General features: G+C 48.9%; 9 protein-coding genes across 9 annotated transcripts; 4 read left to right on the forward strand and 5 right to left on the reverse strand.

The window, feature by feature from the left end:
* Positions 1-398: 398 nt before the first annotated feature.
* PENARI_c019G03539 (uncharacterized protein) lies at positions 399-566 on the reverse strand (the record flags this gene model as incomplete). The annotated part of the gene is made up of 2 exons (XM_022634750.1): positions 399-425; positions 480-566. The coding sequence occupies 2 exons, from the start codon at positions 564-566 to the stop codon at positions 399-401; spliced, it is 114 nt and encodes a 37-aa protein (XP_022485391.1).
* A 2619-nt stretch (positions 567-3185) lies between these two features.
* Positions 3186-4055, reverse strand: PENARI_c019G07821 (HpcH/HpaI aldolase family protein; the record flags this gene model as incomplete). The annotated part of the gene is made up of 1 exon (XM_022634828.1): positions 3186-4055. The coding sequence occupies one exon, from the start codon at positions 4053-4055 to the stop codon at positions 3186-3188; it is 870 nt and encodes a 289-aa protein (XP_022485259.1).
* A 297-nt stretch (positions 4056-4352) lies between these two features.
* Positions 4353-5822, forward strand: PENARI_c019G08648 (NAD-dependent succinate-semialdehyde dehydrogenase; the record flags this gene model as incomplete). The annotated part of the gene is made up of 1 exon (XM_022634839.1): positions 4353-5822. One exon carries the CDS (start codon positions 4353-4355, stop codon positions 5820-5822), a length of 1470 nt encoding a protein of 489 aa, XP_022485280.1.
* A 384-nt stretch (positions 5823-6206) lies between these two features.
* On the reverse strand, positions 6207-7001 carry PENARI_c019G11242 (SDR family oxidoreductase; the record flags this gene model as incomplete). Its single annotated transcript, XM_022634891.1, has 1 exon — positions 6207-7001. One exon carries the CDS (start codon positions 6999-7001, stop codon positions 6207-6209), a length of 795 nt encoding a protein of 264 aa, XP_022485266.1.
* Positions 7002-7442: 441 nt separating this feature from the next.
* Positions 7443-8516, forward strand: PENARI_c019G07575 (TauD/TfdA dioxygenase family protein; the record flags this gene model as incomplete). The annotated part of the gene is made up of 1 exon (XM_022634822.1): positions 7443-8516. One exon carries the CDS (start codon positions 7443-7445, stop codon positions 8514-8516), a length of 1074 nt encoding a protein of 357 aa, XP_022485285.1.
* A 105-nt stretch (positions 8517-8621) lies between these two features.
* PENARI_c019G09241 (uncharacterized protein) lies at positions 8622-10835 on the reverse strand (the record flags this gene model as incomplete). The annotated part of the gene is made up of 1 exon (XM_022634851.1): positions 8622-10835. The coding sequence occupies one exon, from the start codon at positions 10833-10835 to the stop codon at positions 8622-8624; it is 2214 nt and encodes a 737-aa protein (XP_022485295.1).
* A 689-nt stretch (positions 10836-11524) lies between these two features.
* PENARI_c019G06796 (uncharacterized protein) lies at positions 11525-12583 on the forward strand (the record flags this gene model as incomplete). Its single annotated transcript, XM_022634806.1, has 1 exon — positions 11525-12583. One exon carries the CDS (start codon positions 11525-11527, stop codon positions 12581-12583), a length of 1059 nt encoding a protein of 352 aa, XP_022485422.1.
* A 1326-nt stretch (positions 12584-13909) lies between these two features.
* On the forward strand, positions 13910-15608 carry PENARI_c019G01407 (uncharacterized protein; the record flags this gene model as incomplete). Its single annotated transcript, XM_022634711.1, has 3 exons — positions 13910-14073; positions 14132-14618; positions 15309-15608. 3 exons carry the CDS (start codon positions 13910-13912, stop codon positions 15606-15608), a joined length of 951 nt encoding a protein of 316 aa, XP_022485250.1.
* Positions 15609-16108: 500 nt separating this feature from the next.
* PENARI_c019G00688 (uncharacterized protein) lies at positions 16109-19488 on the reverse strand (the record flags this gene model as incomplete). The annotated part of the gene is made up of 4 exons (XM_022634699.1): positions 16109-17653; positions 17712-18117; positions 18217-18896; positions 19405-19488. 4 exons carry the CDS (start codon positions 19486-19488, stop codon positions 16109-16111), a joined length of 2715 nt encoding a protein of 904 aa, XP_022485390.1.
* Positions 19489-20220: the final 732 nt, after the last annotated feature.

The raw sequence follows: 20220 nt of genomic DNA on the forward strand, positions 1-20220 counted from the left end.
AAATCTGGTGGTCTAGTGTGAGCCTTGGAGGCCTTTAAATTAGGTGTAGAATATCAACCGCATCTATGCCAAAGAAAAAACCATAACTATATAACTATTAAAACTTCCAACGTATGTCATCTTTCAGCCTTATAAGGGTACTAAGAGTCTTGCCTTTTAGAGAGAGACGTCGAATTCCTAGTACATCTCTCTCGCTATTTAATGATCTCTCGATATCTACCTCAATTACCGGGATAGCAAGGTGATCTTATGCTACCTTGGCTATATAGGTAAATTTAAGCCTGTTAGCATTCCACTAGTTTAGTATAAGCTTAGTCTAGCTCTAGTCTATATAGAAACCAGTGCTAATTATAGGAATATCGAAATACTAGTCGACATCAAATGGCCCGCCGATTCCTTCACCCATGGATCACACGCTTGGCGAACTAAGTGGAGTCTAGTTATAAATTGAAACCTGAAAATGACTCGACCTTAGCAACCTTATCTCCAAAGTTGGCTGGAGAGTTTGCCCAAGCATTGCCACGGCAGCCGGGGCCGACGAAAACAACTCGGGATGGCTGAGGCATTTTGACGACTCTAGGTAGGTTCAGAGCCTATCCGGTACTCACTCTCCTATGCACAGCAACACACTAAGAAATTGGGGACGGACCCACGTCACCCAAAGTGAAAAAAGCCCTTTCCTCCAACACCTAAATTCCACCGACTCTGCCCTTTCTCCTCCGTTTCTTTCAACTCCCCCTTTTTCTCCTCGCAATTTTCCGGAATTCGTCATGGAAACGAAATTCCCTTCCGGACCCTCTCCCGGATTGGCTTAACAAAAGTATACATCAGACCAGCCTCTAGGGCGTATTTAGAACACCTTAGGTTCTATAGACATCTAAACTTATATGCCCCCTTTTCTAACTCTTAGATACTAGCTGCTAACCCGCACCGTAGAGGTTCGCACTTTGTCTTTTCCCATCTTTCTTCCTATTTACTTTAGTTTATCATCAATACTGTGATACGGATTCGTGTCGTTATTGCCGCCAGAATAAGATGTCTACTCTCTCGCTGTTTTTGTATTTATGGGATATAGGCTCAGGGCGTCAAAAAGCTTGCGACGCAAAGCAGACAACGAGGGAGGTGTACGTTGTGAAATGAGAAAGTGACGGTGTCTGCCTCTTAAAACAGAGAAGAGAGGAAGATTTTAGGATTCGAGCATATGTATAGTTTGGGTATCGTGTCACTGACTAAACATTGTGCCTTTTTAGCCAGCTGGCGTAGTGGTCAAACCCAAGAGTCACAATCTATCGCGAAAGAAGACTAACGTGATAAGAGCCAAAGTTCATGAGCAGCCCAATCCGAACAAGTTGAGTGGTGACTTCATGGCGCCAACCTCCATGTGTTTTGTGGGCGATCAGCTCGGTGGCTCCTCGACCTAGGAGAATTTGGCATCCTATCTACGGCCGGTCCATGTCAACGTTCTCTCAACACCCAAGCGAATACATTGCAACTGGTCCAAACAGCTCGGCTGCCGTGGCGACTTGCACCCAGGTAGCGCTAAAGCCATGGCTCAGACCTGACAGCAGACGGCCAAGTCCGGCGAGAAACATGATCGCACCAAGGAGTCCCAATGGGGTCCGTCTCGTCTCTAAATCATTGCTTGTCCACCAAAGCATCATACCATAGCCGGCCCACATAGCTCCTAGGAATCGAATTTGACTGTCTACCAGCGCTACGGCGGGCGATCTAGTCGGAAGGGGTCCAGATATAGAGTTGATCATGTCGATGCCGAGGCATACATCCATGGAGCCGGTGATTATGGAGAATAACGAGCATGCCTTTAATGTTATCGGAAAGAGCAGTGATGATCCGTGAGCCCAGACCATGCTGATATATTCTTTCAAGGCGAGAGCTAGGGAAGGGTATTCTTAGACGATCAAAATCAAAAGGAGCTTGAGGTTGAAATGGATAGATTTTTCGTAGAAGGGGGAAATAGAATAAATTATGAATTTCAAGTTGTGGGTTACAAGTTGGTGATTTTATAATGTTACCTTAACAGCTCGTGAACCTCCTGCTTTATTAATTTTCCCGTCGGCCTAAACATTAGTCCGACTCTCCGGTTTGATGATAAATCCGAGCGACCGGTTCAACGGAGCCCGAGGCCTCATCGTCTAAGGAACTCGATAATTTTGAAAGATTCACCTCATAAATTCGCATTTCCCCGTCCCTTTCTGGTATATATATAGATCATCTACTTATTCTCGCATCTTAATAACTCTTCGTAGCTAGTCTCTCCAGCGTATTCAAGGAGCCCTATTAGAGACGGATAGGATAAGTCTAATGACAGCATAAATAGACAGCAGGAATAGCACGGCGCTAGGAACACCGCCGGTTTAGATCGCGTCGACGTGTGTTCGCCTCACGTTGCCGTTAATGCTGTGGGCGGGCGTTTTAGGGTTATTTGTGCCTGGGATACTCTGCAACATATAAGCAAAGGCAGACGTGCTAGTTAATGATCAACTTAATAAAAGCTGCCGGCTCATGCTGGCTCTCATCATAGGTGGCTGTGATCATGATGGGGCATTTTGCGGTATGAGGACGGAAGCACGTGCGCATATTTACCGGAAACAGCATGATATAAGGACTGGGTATAGGGTCACCAAACACTACCCCGAGCCGGTGAGGAACCACAATATGACCGGCGGTATATCGCCACCGGCGTTAACACGGCATTCACGACAACACTTCGACATGCCAAGATAGTAGACCACCCTCGTAAGATGATCACGATCACTAGGGCCCTTTAAACTCTCAACTACGTGATGAACACCTGATTCTGTCTCTAGCTTAAGGAAAGCTAGGATATACCAGGGAAATTCTCGAGCGATATCAGGGATGTATGTCGAAAGAGATATTCTCGCTATACCTCGAAGGAGCTCAAGCCTGGCACCGTAAACACTCGCCTCGATATGGGGGCTTTGTTGAAATCAATCGACGGTAGTCTTCTACGATTCGGCACCAACCCTTCACTTCACCGGAAATTCCAAAATCCACCATGGGAGCAGTTTTCCATGTTTCATCCTAAGCAAAGCTCATTGACATTGAAGCTCCAAGTATGTACCGTCCTCTACAGGGGGCGAAACCCCCAAGTCTATCAAGTAGCACCCTGGTCTAAGAATGCAGAGCCCACTGCTTCATGTAATTCAAGAATTGTACGTCTCCAGCCATTTCGCAGTGCGTCTAGCACCTTCCAATACATAGTCTTGGTCACTCCCGCACATGATGAAGCGCCCAAGCCCAGATGCCATATGGATAAATTTGTCGATGAGATCTTGTCGGGCGTACAGGCCACCGATCCCTATCGCCTTCCCATTTTTGCGACAGACCGAAATAACCCGCTCGTAAATCTCCGTAATTCTCTTATCATCGTGATTTCCAGGAGCCCCTAAGCAGGCAGACATATCGTTTGTCCCAATGAGAAGAACGTCCACATTATCAGTTGCCGCGATCTCGTCCAGGTTCTCCAACGACTCGAGGGTTTCAATCATGATGATACACATCACTTGCTCGTTGGCGGCTATATTCGCCTCGATCGTTGGATATGAGCCGTACTGTAGAGCTGCTAGGCCGCCAATTGCGGAACGTTCACCATCAGGGAAGAATCTTGCGGCACGAGCGGCGTCCAAAGCATCCTGCGCTGTGCGGACATGGGGGATGATGACCGCTTGCGCGCCACCATCTAGCACTCTCCCGACAAACGAGCATGCTGTCGAGGGAACTCGTACGACAGGTGTGATGTGGTGAGCTAAAGCGGCGAGCGTGAATTGCATACACTGATCCAGATCGATCGAGCTATGTTCCAGATCGACGAGCACCCCTTGCATCCCCGCAGCTTTCGCAAATCCAACGATCTCAACTCCGCGAGAGTACCGTAGGGACATGGCGCTGACAACCTTGCCTTGTTTTAGTTGTTGCTTCATCGAATTCGGCTTCGCATTTCGGGCCGCCGACGCCGCCGGCTGACTCGGGGCAGTGCGGTGGTCGCTAACACTGCTGTGGTGATCTAAAGACATTTCGATGACCTCGAATGCACCTCAATTTGCGAAATCCACTATTCTCATCACAGGTTCAGCAAACGGTCCAGTGGACCAGTGATTACATGTAGTCCACTGGAGACCGCTCTAACGCCGCAGGTGGCCTTGGCGGGTTTAGGCCGGAGAAACGTGCAAAGACCAGTGCGTCACTCTGATAAGATGGAACTTTTCCCGGGCATAAGCTACGTAGGAAAAGTCTCCCAGTATCTTACCAGTGTTATATCTCCTTTTAGCTCTTCTCAAGTATCAATTGCGGTGTGTCGATCGGATTCAGCAATGCAGCCGGCTCTCAAGAATCCGAAGTTATGGCAAGACAAGGCCTACATCAATGGAAAATGGACGGATTCACGTTATGGCAAGACATTCGATGTGATCAATCCCTCAACCGGTGACTCGATTGCAAAGCTCCCAGAGTTGAGCAAAGAAGATGTGCGAATTGCCTCAGGACAAGCGCTCGCGGCCTTCGAGAAGTGGAAACAGATCAGCCCAAAACAACGCGGGGCGATCGTCCGGAAATGGGCTCAGCTGCTGTTGGAAAACGCTGAGGATCTAGGGAGGATCATGACGATGGAGAATGGCAAGCCATTCGCCGAGGCGAAGGGCGAAATCGCGTTCGCTGCGAGCTATCTCGAGTTCTACAGCGGCGAGGCGGAAAGGATATACGGGGATATTATCCCGTCGGCCAACCCGGGCAACCGAGTGTTCGTCATTCACCAGCCCATCGGGGTTGTCGCCTGTCTGACCCCCTGGAACTTCCCCGCTGCCATGGTCACCCGAAAGGCCGGGGCTGCCATTGTCGCTGGATGTGCTGCCATCGTCAAACCCGCCGGGGAGACGTCTCTCACCGCACTCGCGATTGCGTACCTCGGGGAACAAGCCGGTCTCCCTCCCGGGGTGCTCAATGTGGTGACGGGAATGCAGAATCTGGCGGAGATTGGCAAGGCACTCTGTGAAGACCAAAACATCAGGAAACTTTCTTTTACCGGGTCGACGACCGTCGGCAAGTTGTTGATGCGGCAGTGCTCCAACAGCCTGAAAAAGCTCTCCTTGGAGCTCGGGGGCAATTCGCCCTTTATCATCTTCGACGACTGCGACCTGCCAATGACGGTCAACGCCTTGATGGGGGCCAAGATTCGGAATTCCGGCCAGACATGCGTTTGCGCCAACCGGATATATGTTCAGCGTGGCGTATATTCTGAACTGTCCCGTCTCTTGGTGGAAAATTTCTCCCAGGTCAAGTGCGGCGATGGATTCGAGGACGGCGTGACGGTCGGGCCGTTGACCGTGCAGCGCGGAGTCGAGAAAGTCCAGGCTCATATAGACGATGCGGTGGATAAAGGTGCCAAGATCCTCTACGGGGGCAAGGCGATGGATCGGAAAGGTTACTTCTTCCAACCTTCTGTCCTAGCCGATATGAGCGACCGCATGCTTTCGCACAACGAAGAGATCTTCGGTCCTGTTGCGGCGCTGTACCCTTTCGATACCGAAGAGGAAGTTCTCAAGATGGCGAATAACTCCGAGGTTGGTCTAGGAAGCTATGTGTGCACGAACAATGTGGCACGAGTTTGGCGCATGGCCGAAGGCCTGGAAGTGGGTATGGTTGGAGTTAACACCGGCGTTATCGCCGGGGGAGAAATCCCTTTTGGTGGCATCAAGCATAGCGGATTTGGTGTGGAAGGTGGGAAATGGGGGGTGAAAGAGTTTATGACCACGAAGAGCATCGTCATGGCGGTACCTGCGATATAGAGCAGCGTAGAGATTTGCGATGAGCTTAGCTCAAGAAGCTTAGCTATTCTAAATCGAAGGGCCAACCGTATTGGCGGCTACCTACTGTCTAGCAGCATAGTAATTAAGATCTACTTTAACTATGTATTGATAGGGAATAGCAAATAGACAACTTGAAATGGAGAGGGAGATCAAAGGATATTAGGATGCACTGCCTGGAGTGTTAGGATGCGGTGGTCTATGTATTTTCGTCCGACTCACGAGCATGCATGCGCTAGGATTCCGATGGTAATGACTAGGGCCAGAGAATCATACGATAGAGGCCATACGATAGAGACCATGTATTATCTTAGACACTATGCGCGCATATGTATTTCATATCATTTGTCTGCCCTGATGACTATACTATATACTTCTTCCCCCGTCAACATGATGATCGACGCCGGTGATAAAGGAGCTCTCATCGCTTGCCAGCCACAGAGCAGTATTAGCCACGTCCTCGGTCGTGGTCACACGCCCGAGAGGAATCTGCAAGAGCTGGGCCGCCTTGGTGTGCTGCTCGGGCGTGTTGTCAAATCCAGGGACAAAGTTGCTGGCGAGCTGGGTCGGAACCAAGACCGGACAGGCACAATTGACCCGGATACCCTCCGCACCAAACTCGTGGGCGAGCGCTTTCGAGGCATTAGACACCGCCGCCTTCGACGAGTTGTACCATGTGAGTCTGCCCCGTGGACGAATGGCGGCAATTGACGAAATGTTGATCACGGCGCCCCCCTGGTTCGCGATCATCAGAGGGAAGATGGTCTGGACGGAGTGGAAGATCGATTTGACATTGACCGAATAGACTTTGTCGAAGTTCGCCTCCGACACGGTCAACGATGACTGTGTAGGATAGGCTGTGCCGGCGTTGTTCACGAGGATGTCGAGCCGGGCGCGGAACTGAGACTTGATTTTGGCCACGATATTCTCCCAGTCGGATCGTGAGGTGACATTCGCGACCACGTAGTCCGCCTCAACGCCCTCTGACGAGAGTGATTCGGCTACGGCTCTCGCTGCTTCCTCGTTGGTATCGGCGATGAGAATAGATGCTCCCTCCCGCGCGAAACGACGGCTGATGGCCTCTCCGATTCCCATGGCGCCGCCCGTCACGAGCGCCACCTTGCCAGCAAGCCGTCCATTTGCGTGACCATTCGTTGCCATCTTTTGCTTGTCTTCAGGAAATTGCCTTAGTGCTTTCGTAGGGCATTTCCAGGTAGTTCTACGCGGCTTTTTATCCCAGTTTCGTCGTCCCCCTTCTCACAGGTCTTTCCTTGCCTTCTGAACGACCCACCAACGGGCCCGGCATACACCCGCACACGACGTCCGTCTTAACGCCGCAGCGGTCTTTTTCCCCTTCTCCCTTCACCTTTTCCTTGGGGATGACGGTTGAGGTCTGGATTGCCGTGTTCCAACAGCATTTGATTGTTTGATCAGTCTTGGGACGACACTAAGCAAACCGTATCAGGGCTGGTATCGGAAGAAACCCCATAACGCCGCAGATTGCCCACGCATAAAAGAGCGGGCAGACTTAGTTCCGTGGCTAATAGGAGAAGCCTAGCATACATTACCCGGATCCTAGGGTGCCCTGTTCCATTGCACATCATGTTTTCCCTTCGGCAATCGCTGAGACATCTCAACTCGTCTACACAGCAGACGAAGCGTCACTTAGCTACTGCAGCTCCTCATACCCTCCGAGCCAAGCCCATTAGTCCGTGCTTTGGTGCTGAGGTTGATGGAGTCGACTGGTCCCGACCGCTCGCACCAGAGGTCGTGAGAGAGATTATCCAATTGCAAAACCGATGGGGAGTTCTGGTCTTTCGCCAAACTGGGTTGGATGACGCCAGCCACGTCGCATATTCGAGGAATTTTGGGGCCCTTGAGACCGCCCATGCCATGAACAAGCCTCGGCGAGCATCATTGCCCCAGCTGTATGACGCGGGAAATTTAGGTCCTGATGACCGGATAATCCGTCAATTCAGCCGAGCTTGGTGGCACACCAAAGGAAATGGGCTATGGCACACAGACTCATCTTTCCACCAGCATCGCTCATCCTATAGTGCCTTACGAGCGGTTGAGCTGCCACCAGTCGGAGGACAAACGAAGTATGCCGACATGAGAGCAGCCTATCTGGGTTTGCCGGATGATATCAAGGGGAGAATAGAAAACTTGGTGATGGAACACTGGATTTGGCATTCCCGAAAGCTGGCGGCACCCCAAGAATTCGATAAACCGACCGACGAAGAGAAAGCGACACTCCCGCCAGCGTACCACAAACTCGTCCAGGTTGCTCCCGACGGCATGAATAAAACTCTGTACATTGCAAGTCACGCACGACGAATCATCGGCATCACGGACAGGGAGTCAACGTCTTTGATTAAAGCCTTGTTGGACCATGCCCAGCAACCACAATATCAGATCACAGTGAAGTGGAAGAATGTTGGTGACCTCGTGCAATGGGATAATCGTTGTACTATGCATAGAGCGACGGCGTTCCAGGATCAGAAGAATCGCAGAGATATGCGACGAACCACCATCCATGATCATGGACCCGCAGCATTTGGCGTGAAGAATCAGCTTTCGGCGGACAATATCGACATCCGGGTGGGTGGCAAGATTGACATCTCCGCAGCACCAACTCCAGAAACGCAAACTCAAGAGCAAATCCTGCGGATGTAATTTTTGTGGACATTTTAATTCGGATAATTATAGTTACATTGCTGCAAATTCATAGAGTACAAGTCCAACGTGCTAAACCAATGTAGGGTTCTCGGAGTCAAAAATCTATTCCGCTGGCCCTGTAGCGGATTCATCAGCGGTAAGCCAGAACGGCCAATTAGCCACATCGAGGTCAAATATGTTGTACTGAGCAGAGTCTGTGAGGGGTTGCATGCCTAAAGCTTCACCAGGCACGGCGACCTGGGTCATATATGAATCAAAAGCCTGGCCACAATCTAGTAGCAGGTCGTTGTATTCATGGTCAACCCCATCGAGGTTGTAGGTATCCTGCGAACCGGTCGACACCGCCTGAGTCGGGGACAACTGTCCATTGATCTCCGGGAAAGATCGGTCTGCAGCCTCTGTCTCTTGACCGGCGCTGGGCGCTTGGGGGCTGTTGGAGTTCTCATCAGAGCTAAACTCTTGGTTTTTTGATGGACCGATCCGCAATACCGAGGACGTGTCTTTAATGTCCCTTCTCAGAAGGCACTGGGGGGGCAACCGGCGCCGGATGTTCACTGTCCCCTTGGCAACATTATCCAGGCGGCTTAAAGCTCGCCAACAGCATTGAATGCTATCATTCTGATCTTGGATCCTGGAGAAGATCCGAATGCACGATTTCCAAGAGTTGAAAGCTCGTATCTTTAGATGGGACTTTGTTTCTCGTGCTCGTAATGCAACCAGGCATATCAATGCTGCATGGAATGCCCGGAACCACTGCATCCATGCGATGCGTGCGATCTTGGGAAACGAATCTTGTAAGATTTTCCATCCTTCCGCAACAGCTATTGCTGCCTCTATGCAAGGTTCTGCTGCCTCGGGATGCGAATCCGATAGAAGCGGACGTCGATAAAGTACAAGCTCGTTGTGGTTCACGATAATATGTAAAATCAAGGCCTGAACGTAATGGATCTTTTCTTCTTGGTCATTCAAATCCTGGAGAGATAACCCAGGTAGCTGGAATCTGAACGATGGTGGTAGGTTCTGATACCACTGTCGGAGTTGTTGTGAGATCGATTTCTCCCTTGCAAGTGTCGAAGATTTAGGTGTGGTGAATGAGTTTGTAACCAGGTCACGGGTGATTTCCATCAGTTCCCAAGCATATCGGTTGTAAGAGATCTCGTGAGGGTGAACAGTTACCGGGCTCTTTACACCAAACAATTCCGCGTCGCTCATATCTCGCGGCAACGCGCAATCAAAAAATCCTAGGCCGTTGGGTCGTCCGAACATGACGCTCAATGCAGTCTCCTGTCCAACAATGGCATGGAAAAGTCTGCGACGGATTTCACTCTCCTCTGGAATGAGGCTAGAAATAAGACTTGGGTCGCGATGGAGCCCCATCGACTGGGCCAAACGGATCACCATCCCTAGTAATGGCCAATATTCGTTTAGTTTTCCTTCATGCTGTAGGTAAACAGCGATGAAGCAGAATGTCGCCATTGAATCAATGGACGGTGAAGTCAGAAAGTTGGACAATCGCAGAAGTTGAAAGGACGCCGAAATAAAATTGAATGACGTTCGGTTGGCAGCCACGAGATCCCCTAAACCAAGCACAGCGAATACAAGAGCGGCTTCTTGTGGCTCCGGTGCGACTGCTATATTCATGCATCGCTCATATCTTTGTAAGATCCAGGGCATAGGAAGGTAGTGATGAAGAGGGTCGACAATCTCGACGAAGCTATCTAAGATAGCATCGAGGCTTTCACGAGCGATGCTTCGAAGGCAAGCGCAGATGTCACCAACGCCACAATCCGTCACATTTCCTATCGGTAAAATACTGCCACCCTCATTCCTGCTTGATATGCTGCTGTCGGTGCCTCCAAAAAACGCAAATAAGAGATCTGATGGTTGGTTTGGATGCAAAGCCATCATCTGATGAAGGAGATCTGGGGCCGCGGGTCCTCCAAGGTAGAAGGAACGACCATAATATACCCCGTCTTGATCATGAGCCTTTTCCGGGGTCCTTCGCCTCTTCCGCGAATCGACAGGATCAGTGTTGCGGTCTCGCAGCTGCATAATCACGGCTTCGAGCTGAGTTATTCGTGATCGCAAAATCCTGTTCTCCGCATCTACCGATGTTGTATCGTCCTCCAGGATTTCCAAATCCTCAGCTGCCAGTGCTTCATAGGTGCAATCCTTGGTAGTCTGACGTTTAAGGCATTGCGAACAAGGCTTCTTTCGGTTGCATTTCCTCTTCGAGCGATGGCAAGGGATGCAGGCTTGTATGATTCGTGATCGAGATCGCTTTTGGGGTGGATGATCTTCTATCTCTGACGCCATATTTAACGTCAGGGAAAAGGTTGAATCTTATTGAGAGAAGCGACAAAATTGGAAAGCAAGACGCGCCCAAGTAGCCGAGGATTTCGTCTATCCACCATGCGGGGTAACAACATTTGGTGGATGCTCGCCACAATACCCTAAGCCCGAGACAAAGAGTTCGCCTACCACAGTAAGGTAATCAACTCAAGTAAAGCAACTGCCGGCGGGTAACTCACGCGTGAGCCCTCGCAGAATTCGTCGGGGGGCCCAGATGAACTCGAAGCTAGTATCAATCGGTAGAGTCCATAAGAGGCTAATGGGTATTTCAATTATTCCTTAACTGCATTTGATGCTGAGAATTGGAACATTGGGCAATACGCTTTTGGCTCCATTTGAATGTTGCGAATCATAATATTGAGTGATAGTGCTTGATTAATATAGGGCCATATTAGAAGGTCCCCCAAGGAAGCTATTCGGACCCTTATCCACTTATCTAACCGTAATAGGTAAGGTGTAGTAATTGTATTTCCCGCGCATTACAGTGACTGGACATAAGTAATTGCTCCCCATTTATTACACCGCCAATATAGCCAATACCGCCTTCCTAAAACGCGTAGTGTAAACCACGCTAAAATATCACGCGAAGCTGCTTTTCATGCGAAAAATAGACATTTACCCCTTATTATACTTCCTACACTATATCTCTCTCTATGGCACGCTCCAAAGAACTTACACCTGCTATACGTGAGCGTATATGCGAGCTCCATGCTATTGGATGGGGCTATAAACGTATCCATGGCCGCTACCCTTACATTCCGCTTTCTACAATCCGGTATACTGTTACAAAGGAGAAAGAACGACGTGACGGTGTATCGAAGCCTCGATCTGGGCGGCCAAAAAAACTTACTGAAGCCGACAAAGACCGCCTTCTTACCGCTATACACGGAGATCCTAAGACTACAGCCCAGGATCTTCTTACCGAGGTCGATCATAAGGTTAAATACCGCTCAATTCAACGTCTTTTGAACGCGGAGAATATGCGGAAGTGGCGATGTAGCTGGCGGCCTTATCTTAAGGAGGAGCACGCATTGAAACGCCTCGATTGGGCTTTCCGATATCGACACTTTACACCCGAGGATTGGGCTCGAGTCTTTTGGTCCGATGAATGTACAGTTGAGCGAGGCATTGGCGTACGCCGTGAATGGACTTTTGTACGTCCTTGTGATCAACCAAGAAAGGGTCAATGTCAAGGGTTACCTTCCCGAGGAAAGCAAGTTAAGCAGATGTTTTGGGCTGCATTTTGTGGTGCAGCTAGGCGTACGGGGCTTATCCCACTCTTCGGTAATCCTGAAGCAGAGCGTCGTGGTGTTACTAGCCTTGTGATTGAAGAATTATACCGTCAAATTTTGCCTACCTTGATATCGAATCAAGATGGTATCTTTCAGTATGATAATGCTCCAACACATACCGCGTCTGTCGTCCAAAGGGCCTTGGCTGATATGGATATTGAGGTAATGGAATGGCCTCCTTATTCACCTGATTTGAACCCAATTGAGAATCTCTGGGCGTTGCTGAAAGCGAAGATATATGAGCTTCGTCCAGATCTACTACATATGCCAAATAACGATGAGACGAAGGATATTTTAGTAGCTACTGCTCAGCAGGCATGGAACGAATTGGAAATAAGGCATTTCGAGCATCTATCAGAGACAATGCCGCATCGTGTCGAGGCTATAATTGAGAGCCAGGGCTGGTATACACCTTACTAGTTAAATTGCATGAGATTTATGGCCGGCAGAATATTATATAATAAGGGGGGTGTGGGTCGGGGGGAGCAATTACTTATGTCCAGTCACTGTATTTGGTAAAAGTGCATACATTACTTGGCAATGCTAATGCACCCAGGACCGCCCCTAATATACGTTTCAAGCACTTATATTTACTACGTAAACCACTAGTAAAAATAAGTCGCCTCTCCGTATATCTAGCTTATGTCTCTTAGTCTACCACCAACTAAGCTGTCGCCGGTGAGCATTCCAAGGACGAGAGTTCCCTAGTCCAATCGGCTTAGGAAGCGTCGGAGAGCCCTATAAAAACCGTCGGATACCTCTACAAATAGCCCCATGCGATGAAATTGACACGGTTCCTTCACTATTCTCATACAAATTTTGTAAAGATTCTGACGTAAAATAGCCGCTAGCCGATATGTAGGCCAATTCGTACATTTCTGCAGAGTTTTCGAAATGTATATTAGGGGCGGTCCTGGGTGCATTGGATTGCCAAGTAATGTATGCATTTTTACCGAATAATGCGAGGGAAATACAATTACTACACCTTACCTATTACGGTTAGATAAATGGAGAAGGGGTCCGAATAACTTCCTTGGAGAGTCCTTCTAATGTGGCCCTTAACACAGTATATCCAAATATTCTGTATTTTTCACAGTTCTCGTTTGTCCTGTTTGTCCTGTTTGTGACCCAGGTGGGGGCACTAGCAGCCTATAGAGGGTCGGTTACCCATGACCCGTAGCCATGGGTTAGGGTTGTTGAGTTGTGTTGGGGTTATGCCGAAGTCTAGTTCCGAGATTTGGCTTGCGATGGGGCTCGAGGAGTTAAGACGGTCGAGAACCATAATGATTCACACAGATGAACGATCACCAGGCTGGCCATACCTCGTTTCAAGACGAACTGAAAGTCTTTCATCTTTTCGGATGAGGTAAATATTGATTAATTACCGAGGCGGCCGGTGTTTCAACCAGCTCTCGTTAATCCTAAATACTGCGATCCACTAATGGGCCGTCTTAACGCCGCAGAAGGGGTGACCCATCACACAGCCGGTTCTCATTGGCTTATTGTTCTTGAACGGCGTTTACACGGCGTTTGCAAATGATTGGTCATCTCCTGAACTAATCTGAGACGCATTTGGGCGAGATCCCATGGGGACAAACTTTGTGGGGTAAGGTCAGCGCCTTGAGCCATAGAACCCAATTTGAAAATCAGTATAAAAACAAGGCATATCTAAGCTCACAGAGGTTTTTATGGCGACTTTTTGAAGTGGTGCTTTTTTGTTGTCTTATTCTCCCTTCTAGGTCCAAGATGGGTGTTATTCAGAATCTCAAACTGTGGAAAAACAATGTTACCCACATTGATGCGCATGGTAATGAGGTAACGGAGGAGGTTCCTCGCGTCATGCCGCCCCCACCATGGAAAGTGATTGCACTTCTTGACTTGAAAGCATGGCTATATTTTTGTCTTGGATTGTGAGACTGCATGTGATTGTATATCCTATCCTATTGGGGCTAATTCTTTTTGAGGCAGGGCTGCTTGGACGGCGGATGGTTACGACTTCAACGCAGTCAACCTCGTTGCCACTGACCTGGCAACTGTATATGGCACAGACTTGAGCAGTATCACGTTATCCATCACACTTACTCTCCTCTTTCGGTCAGTGGGAGCAGTCCTTTTCGGTATCATCTCCGACTGCTTCGGTCGAAAATGGCCATTGTCGGCAGATCTATGGATCTTGGCTGGTCTTCAAGTTGCTACGGCTTATGTGACAGAATTTTCGTCATTTATTGCTATTAGAGCTATATTTGGTGTCGCCATGGGAGGTATATGGGGACTTTCTGCAGCCATGTCGATGGAAAACATGCCCGTTGAGGCTCGTGGCTTGTTTTCAGGGCTATTGCAACAAGGTTATGCCCTGGGCTATCTGATTGCTGCTGTGGTCAATATCACGGCTGTCCGTTACACAAGTGAAGGTTATAAGGCTATCTTTCATGTTGGAGCTGGCTTTACAGGCTTGGTAGCCTTAATTGTCATGTTCATACCAGAATCCCCTATTTTTGTGGATATCGACGGGGAAAACGCTGGTCAAATGCCTTTTCGGCAAAAAGCTGCCGGCGTGTGGCGGGACTTAAAATTGGCTTCACGGTTATATTGGAAGATTTTCTTGTATTGCATTGCATTGTGCATGGGGTTTAACTGGATGAGTCATGGTTCGCAGGGTAAGGAGACCAAGCCATATTTTCCTCGAAACTTTGTCTCATTCTACGCACAGATATTTACCCATCCTATTTGAAGGTTCAAAAAGGATTTTCATCTGGCCAGGCCAGTGTTGCAACAATCATCGGTCAATGTGGCGCCATCGTGGGAGGAGCTATTTGTGGTTATTATTCTCAGTTCTTCGGTCGTCGTTTGACGGTGGTGGTGGCTTGCTGCTTCGGCGCTTGCATAATCCCGCTTTGGACTATCCCAAACACATGGAGCCCAATTGTCGCTGGTACGTTTTTAATCCAGGCAGCAGTTAATGGGGCATGGGGCATTATGCCGATATTTTTGAATGAGTATTCCCCGCCGCAATTTCGTGGAGTCTTTCCAGGTACGGTGTATCAGATAGGTGAGTCCCTCTCCCCCTCTCGCGGGACGCTATTTGCCGCTTATCCCGTGGCTTATCGATACTGTAGGGAATATGCTGTCTTCTCCTGCTGCACAGATCTCAACTGTTGCAGCCAGTAATTGGATCCGCGACACACCCTCAGGGCCAAAACCAAATTACAGTCAAGTTATGACAATCACCATGAGTATTGTCTTCACTGCCTGTGCTATTATCATGGCCTGTGGACAGGAGCGGTTGGGAAGCCGCTTTGAGGTGGTCACCAGAGCAGGGGCTGCGCCAAAGATCAACCCAGAAGACAAAACCCACAGTGTTGAGAATGGTGAATGTGAAACTGGTCTAGACGACGCAGGTTCCCACAAGGAAGCCCCTAGAGCAGTGTACATCGAGCAGGTTTAATGGCGCCCCAGATGAAAGTATATGTTTACCTATTAATCCATTGCCGCTCGTTTTGTGCATTAAAATATGAAATGGCTCTTTAGCCAACACATGTTTGAGTTCAACCCCGAGCTGAAGGATAATAAAAAAGTTCCAATAGGATATGTCTGCTTTTGTGCCAATAGATTACAAGTAATTGACGGCCAGGCTATCTACCATGAAATGTTCTGGAGGCGTTTCACCGGATTATGAACTGAATGAGATCGTTTGTGTATAATCAACTGTAACTCGTCAGGGCATCATTATATGGAGCTAGCGTTGATTGTTCCACCAGAGGTGAAGGATATAAGCAAAATAAGAAACCTAACACCGTTGCGATGTATGACATTTGTAGATATTTCATTATCGCATTTGCTATTCTTCAAATAGTCCGGATGGTGCCTCTCTACAGTATATCGTCAGTGGTACATCGGGTTGCAGGTCCCGTGAGATGGCTTTCCCTTTCATTCTTTGGAGATTTTTTAACTATTAAGAGCAACCACGGCTAAAACAGACGTCGCATCCTTCGTAGAAGCAGAAATCACGTCCTCCGAGACAGCCCCTGTTCTCCACATCCCCAATCCAACAAAACGTCCGTTCACAGAATAGTATGTGCCTACGCTGCGACTCTTGCGGACTTGGCGCTCTTCATCCCAGAACCATTCAAACGACCGTAAGTCCAGCAGGGGCTGCAGCATATACTGTGTTGCCGCCGAATAAATGTCTTGGCTGTCGAGGGAGGTTAAAATCGATTGCCATTGCTCGATGGAGATATTTCTTCCCAGCAGGATGCCGGCTCCACGAGCATCCCGGGTCGGTTTGAGGATATAATGGTCTTTGATCATGGGGTTAGTGTGGGTGTGTTGGAGTAGGGCTCTGAAAGCAGCCGTTCCGGGGAGGATGGCAGGGATGATATGTTCACGCAGGGTCTGTGCTTGTGCAGGAGACAATACTCGTTGCGTATATACGAGGCTGTCTAGCTCCTGGAGGATAATGCCTAGGATGCGTTTATCGTGGGCGATGAACACACTCCGGGGGTCATTCCTGCAGCACGCGGCAATGTGTCGCACCATCTCGGGAGATAGAGAGAACAGCTCAAAGTCGTAGAGCTGCAGACCCACCTGGTGTACTGTCTCTAACATCTCACCATCTACCTCCAGAATGGAACCAGGGGGAGTTTTGACCGTGGGATCTGCCCCCCAGACACAGCATAAGGTGAACCCGGTTTGGCTGGTTGCACTGGGCACTAGACGGAGGTCGCCTGGCCTAACGGTTCTCGGTCTCCTCCCGGTTCGCTCTTCAATAAAACCAAACAGAGGGCTATCGGACGGAAAACCTTGACTTTCCTTGACAAAGTGAACGGGGCTATCCGGGTCAAACAAGTCAAACAGGCTCTCTAGGAGTACATTGTACTTCGTGGCAGGTTCGATCAAGGGCGTATTCCATGTGCTGCCGCTTAGTGCCTCGTAGGCCGTTGCAACGTAGTGGAGAAAACTGATGGGAAACCGGCCGTTGATTTCACAGACGCGAAATTCTGGGATTTCACGGTCTGTGACTGGGAGCAAGATATCTGGTCGTAGATTACCCTGGTGGCCATGGAAGGGTGGCATGATACCGTGTGCAGTCGCTTCATCTACCCACTGCAAGAGTTCCTCGACATGGGGTCCCAATGGCATTCGACTTGGTAGATCAGCCTCCTTGTCTGTCCACCATCTTTCGATGATGTTATTCAGAGCAATGGCCAAGGCTTCATTGAAGGTCTCCAGGTTCTTCACAAACTGCCATGGTAGGAGCGCTGGGTGGGGATTAAGTCTTTTCGCGGCCCCGGGAAATGCACCATATGGACTAACAGAGTCCGCCAATCTCTCTTGCAGTGCCTCGCTTTCTCTAATACGATATTCTGGATGAACTTGTTCTGGCAAGACCGGGTTTTGCGGATCCTGAGTGCTAGCTAAGGAGATTTGGAGCAGCCACGGAGACCTTTTGGCGAGAACATTGGGTATCTCTTTTTCAACGATCGCCATTGACTGTATCATCAGTCAGTCTATCGCTGCGCTATGAATGGAAAACATGGAAAACACTCACATTTTTGAAACAGGCACCCATCCTCATTCCCAGGAAGCTTTTGAAAGGCATCGTCTCTTTGGTAAAGTACCGATACATCTCCCTTCCAATTGGGCTATCGTCTGTCTTGAGAACCTCGGAGAGCGTCGACCGCACGATGGCCCATCCATCTTCTGCACCTTCCAGACCGAGTGCATATAGCATGTAGCCGACGTTGTTCTGCAGAAGTGCATGATGGACCCTGTTCCACACTTGGTAGAGGTCATCCGTGCCCAGCCCAGTAGTATCTATATCAAAGCCCTGCTTTTTTAGCGTCGGTCGATGGAGTTTCACTCCAGCTAAGTCTCGGACTGCAAATCCTTTTATCGTCTTCGACTTGCGACAAATGCGGGCGACGGTATTCTGGGCGTGGAGCTCGCATCCAACGCTATGATGCAGTAGCGGATCCAACCCGAGACGAAAAAGGCATTTAGAATAGCTATTCCCCATGTCAGCTGAGCCTTCAGATTCTTTGAGATAAACAAACCTCGTGAACCACTTTTTCTTTTCAGCTGTCGTTTTCAGGTCAAAGAGAATTTCTGCGTACGTCTGTTGACCACCGAGTGGCTTTTCCATTAGTGCGGAGACCAGGATGAGTGCTTCATCATTTTCTTGTGCTCTCGCCTCCAGGTTCTCCCGAAGAATACATGTCAGGTGGCGAGCTTCACTCTTGTCTTCTTGACTCCCAGTCACAGCAGCCACCTCTCCGAACAGCCAGAGGTCCTCCGGAAGAATCTTCCTCATGAACGCCGTCATCTCCGTTGCTGCAGCCGCAGACCAACACGGCAGAACTCGTAGCGCGGAGGTAATCTGACATGCGAGAGAGAATTTCACGTCAAATTCATAACCACGGATGGAGACTGTTCGGATAGCGGCATGTGCCTTCGCAGCAGCGAGGACCGACTTGACATGCTCTGCCTCTGGGAAATGATGGAGCAGCGCTGGCAGTTGGCGGGACAGACAAGGGACCATAACCAATTCATTGAAGGCCGGGGGTGCCACTCCAAAGCCTTTCACCAGAGACTGGGTTAACTCTTCGAATGGTCCATACATATGAACTGAAGACCGTGGGAGGACGACCAGCGAGATACCCGGATTGAGCATATCAGGTAGATCCTCTGGCCCAACTGGTTCTATGAGCTTGTCGGCGAAGCATGTTCGATGGAACTGTATTTCAAATTAGCAATTATTGATTAAATCTGCCATAGAGTCTGGATTTACCGGATGAGTCGGATGTCCTAAGATGAGCGAAGCTTCCCATTCCAGAAAGGAAGAGTTAAGATCTAGCACTGGCTTGGTGGCAGCGATTTCCAACCATTTACCTTCTCTTCGTTAGTCAATTAACATCGTTATGGACTAGCATGTACAGACTTGACATCGCAGCGCAATTGCGCAATTCGCGCGCAATTGCCTCCTTTGTTGGCTCATCACAAGCGAACCCTGGCGCGAAGAATTCAAACACAACTCCAGGATCAATTTCTTTAACCCCCTGGTCTACACCATTCAAAAAGACGGGGACTTGGAAATCATTCGGTCGCCAATTATGACGTTTGAGAGGGGTTGTGAAAGAAATTAGATCCACTTGAGCTCGTCGCGTGGTGTTGTTTCCTTTTGTCGTCAACACGCAGGACCATTTCTGAGATTGAGAAGGTGGTGGAAGTAGGTGAAAGCTCACCAGTCCTTCGTTGGCGAGTTGCGCAAGAAGACGCTTAGTAGTCTCAGCCATGGCTTGAGACTGGGATGTTGCAGCGACTGTCATGTTGTTTGAGAAAAATGAGCGCATAAAATATGAAAAGAGAGATCCCGAACATGGAGTAGTATGTTTTATTGTTGTCCATTCCACAAACACAGCTGACTGACCCAATGTACAAAATTAATACAATACTGTGTATTGATTAGGTATTGTTTTCCCTTTCTAATAACTATTATGTTCTCTCATCAGTAATGTCACCATTATTAATGAGTTCGTTGCTTTGTAAACTTGACTTGATCGATCAGGTCCGCTGATCGCTCTCAAGCCTCTGCTCTTCACCGCTAGATCCATGCAGCATTTACTAATGAATTGGTTAGACTTGATCTATCAGATCTGCAGATTGCTCCCAATCCTCCGCTCTTCACCGCTAGGTTCGATGCACCATCTGCAATGTACAATGTTTACCGAATCAACTTGTCAATCGCCGGAAGATCTCGTTCGATAACAAATTTTTATTCTCAAAACCTTTAATCTATATAAAAAGTCATATCCGTAAAAACGTTGGTTATGGGACCGTCTTCAGCATCCTCTTCCACCACCTTAGCAGCGCAGGGCACTTTTATAATATTCTAGACGTCTGCAAGAGGCCCAGCTTTGGTACTAATTCTACCCTGGCTATCCCCCACGTCCAACTAGCCAATTACTGGAATCGCGACAAGGCGCTTAGATACCGAGTGGCCCAGCATATTATTCGAATCAGTGTTGGGCAGGAAGACAGCAAAAAGCTTGTCCAGACCG

The sequence above is a fragment of the Penicillium arizonense genome (assembly GCF_001773325.1).
Source record: "Penicillium arizonense strain CBS 141311 chromosome Unknown PENARI_contig019, whole genome shotgun sequence".
Classification (NCBI taxonomy): Eukaryota; Fungi; Ascomycota; class Eurotiomycetes; order Eurotiales; family Aspergillaceae; genus Penicillium; species Penicillium arizonense.